The sequence below is a fragment of the Vicugna pacos genome, unplaced genomic scaffold (assembly GCF_048564905.1).
Source record: "Vicugna pacos unplaced genomic scaffold, VicPac4 scaffold_19, whole genome shotgun sequence".
Lineage (NCBI taxonomy): Eukaryota > Metazoa > Chordata > Mammalia > Artiodactyla > Camelidae > Vicugna > Vicugna pacos.
Window position 1 is genome coordinate 9,247,128 of NW_027328740.1, and position 2,774 is coordinate 9,249,901.

A 2,774-nucleotide genomic window follows, 5' to 3' on the forward strand; every position below is an offset into this window, starting at 1 on the left:
AGGGCGCCAGGCTCTGAGATTGAGGCTGCCGAGCACAAAGGTTGGGCCTAAACTCCCACAGTGCGGGGCGCCCGGCTCAAAGGTCAATTGAGTTAGAACAATCTCTGTCCCGCCCCCCTTTTACTAAAGAATACACCAGGTGCGCTAATGCCTGAGGCCATTAAGTCACAAAGGACCTTCAGAGGGAGAGATATGATCGGCACACAAATCAGTGATTTTTTAGAGAACAATCACCTGAGTTAAAAATATACGAGTCACGATGTTAGTTTATAGTTTAGAGAAACAATACTTAAGTTTATGACTTTTGTCTTATGATCCTGCTTTGGGGAATAGTTGATCCGGGTTTTTTGGGAACAGTAAACAATAATGATGTCTTTTAAGCTAATGATTTTAGTACATGTTGTTAATATGCCCTAAAACAATACCGCTGCCTACGTGCAGGAATGTGTGAGCTAATGGGTTAAAATCATATAAATGAACTGCTGAAAATAAACTCGTCGTCCACTCTTGACCTAGCGTCTTGCGGGCTAGAGTGAGACCCTCTCAACCCCAACTTGTCTTGTCTTGCTGTCTCTTTGTTACGTCTTTCCTTTTCTCAGTCCTGTAGCACAGGTTTCTGGACCTGATCGATTGTCGGCTGGCTCCGACAAGTGGCGCCCGAACAGGGACCTGAAATCTGGACGAAGTTCGCTGCAGTGACCGCCGCGGAAGAGAACGGAGAGCTCTCGGATTTAAAGTGAAAGTAAGTTTCCGCGGGGAGTGTATTTGAGAGTATGGGGCAAAATAATAGTAAAGGTTTATTTGTACAAATGCTCAGAGTAATGTTAAGAGAAAGAGGAATTCAGGTCTCGAAACAACGTTTAGAACAATTCTTGGTATTTGTAGAAGAAATTTGTCCTTGGTTTCCAGAACAGGGCACTGTTAATTTAGAAACTTGGAAGGTTGTTGGAGTTCGCCTAAGAGACTATTATACTGCCAATGGTCCAAATAAAATGCCAGCTACTACACTTCCTTTGTGGCAGCTAATTAGAGACTGTCTCGACCCAACCACTGAGGGAGAGAAATTTGATACTGTAAAAATAGAAAATATTGAGCCTTCCGCTCCTACTAATCCAGATTTTAAAGAAATTCCTTCTGTTCCTCCTGCAGTAAATGCAACCGATAGTCCTTTTGATTCAGAACTAGATCCAGCTGATCAAGAGGAGTTAGAGGATCAAGCTGCCCGTTACCACAAGGATGAAGATCCTTGGGGCATCTTTTTTGAGGAAAATAAAACTTTTGACATGTCTAAATTTAAAGATATTATTACGGAATGTGTTCAACAGAATCTTTCTAAGAAGGAGCAGAAAAAGCCGCCAATAATTTCGTCTCCTCCTCCTAGTTATTCTTCACAGGAGGAGAAGGCATCAAAATTTGTTGTTTTAAGTCCTTTACAAAAGGCTTTGCAACAAGCTAGTAAAGAAGGAGAACACATTCCTGGTTTTTCTTTAGTATATCCCGTCCTTGAGGATGCCCAACAGCAGAGATACTATGAAACTATTCCTTTTAAACAGTTAAAAGAATTAAAAATGGCTTGCGCTCAATATGGACCTACTGCGCCTTTTACACAAGCCATTGTTGAAAGTTTAGGAAATCAATATTTACCTCCAAATGATTGGAAGCAAGTGGCACGTGCCTGCCTATCTGGTGGAAATTATCTACTTTGGAAATCAGAATTCTATGAAAATTGTGCAGTTACAGCTAGTATCAATCAGAGACAGGGCATCCAAATTACATTAGAGCAGTTAACTGGAGAAGGACAATATCAAGACATTCACTCACAATTGGGTTATTTGCCTGGTGCTTACCCTCAGATAAATGCAGCAGCATTAAGAGCCTGGAGAAAGCTGCCCAATTCTGAGAATAAAACTGAAGATTTGTCCAAAATTCGGCAAGGGCCTGACGAGCCATACCAAGACTTTGTTGCTCGTCTTATGGAAACTATTGGTAAAGTGATAGGAGACGAGCAAGCAGGATTGGTTTTGGCTAAGCAATTAGCTTATGAGAATGCTAACTCTGCTTGTCAGGCCGCTCTAAGACCATACCGAAAAAAGAGTAATTTAGCTGATTTTATACGAATCTGTGCTGACATAGGACCATCCTATGTCCAAGGAATTGCTTTAGCTGCAGCTTTACAAGGAAAAACAGTTAAAGAGGTTTTGTTCCAACAAAACCGCCCAAAGAGAAATTATCAAGGAACTTCCAGGGTAGCTGGCCCTCCTGGTAGTTGCTATGCATGTGGGCAACTAGGGCATCGAGCAAATCAATGTCCCAAAAGAGGGCAACAACCGCCTGGTCGAGAGATATTAGTAACCAGTCCTGGTCTATGTCCAAAATGTAAAAAAGGAAAACACTGGGCTAAAGATTGCAGATCTAAGACTGATATAAATGGACAACTTCTGAACCAGGGAAACTGGGTGAGGGGCCAGCCCCAGGCCCCAAAACAATGCTACGGGGCAATTCAGGAGACCTCTCAGGTCAGCCACAACCCGTTTCTTCCCGACCAAGTATTTCAGACCTCTATAGAGCAACCCCAGGGAGTGCAGGATTGGACCTCTGTGCCACCACCTACACAGTATTAACCCCAGAAATGGGAATGCAAGCCCTCCCTACTGGAATTTATGGGCCTTTGCCTCCCGGCAGTGTAGGATTGTTATTGGGACGTAGCAGTACAACTATGAAAGGGCTACTTGTTGCTCCAGGGGTGATTGACTCTGATTTTGAAGGAGAGATCA

The 2,774-nt window shown here is 43.0% G+C and overlaps 1 protein-coding gene across 1 annotated transcript; it reads left to right on the forward strand.

Annotated features, from left to right (window-relative positions):
* The first annotated feature begins 773 nt into the window (after positions 1–773).
* On the forward strand, positions 774–2,349 carry LOC140693375 (endogenous retrovirus group K member 10 Gag polyprotein-like). Its single transcript, XM_072957279.1, has 2 exons — positions 774–2,195; positions 2,290–2,349. The coding sequence occupies exons 1-2, from the start codon at positions 774–776 to the stop codon at positions 2,347–2,349; spliced, it is 1,482 nt and encodes a 493-aa protein (XP_072813380.1).
* The last annotated feature ends 425 nt before the right edge of the window (positions 2,350–2,774 follow it).

What these genes read in the sequence shown, in the direction of transcription:
- LOC140693375 (XM_072957279.1), top strand. Translation starts at nt 774, where the DNA reads ATGGGGCAAAATAATAGTAAAGGTTTATTTGTACAAATGCTCAGAGTA. An exon ending in AAGGAAAAACAGTTAAAGAG is followed by an intron (nt 2,196 to 2,289) that starts GTTTTGTTCCAA and finishes GTGGGCAACTAG; the next exon opens with GGCATCGAGCAAATCAATGT.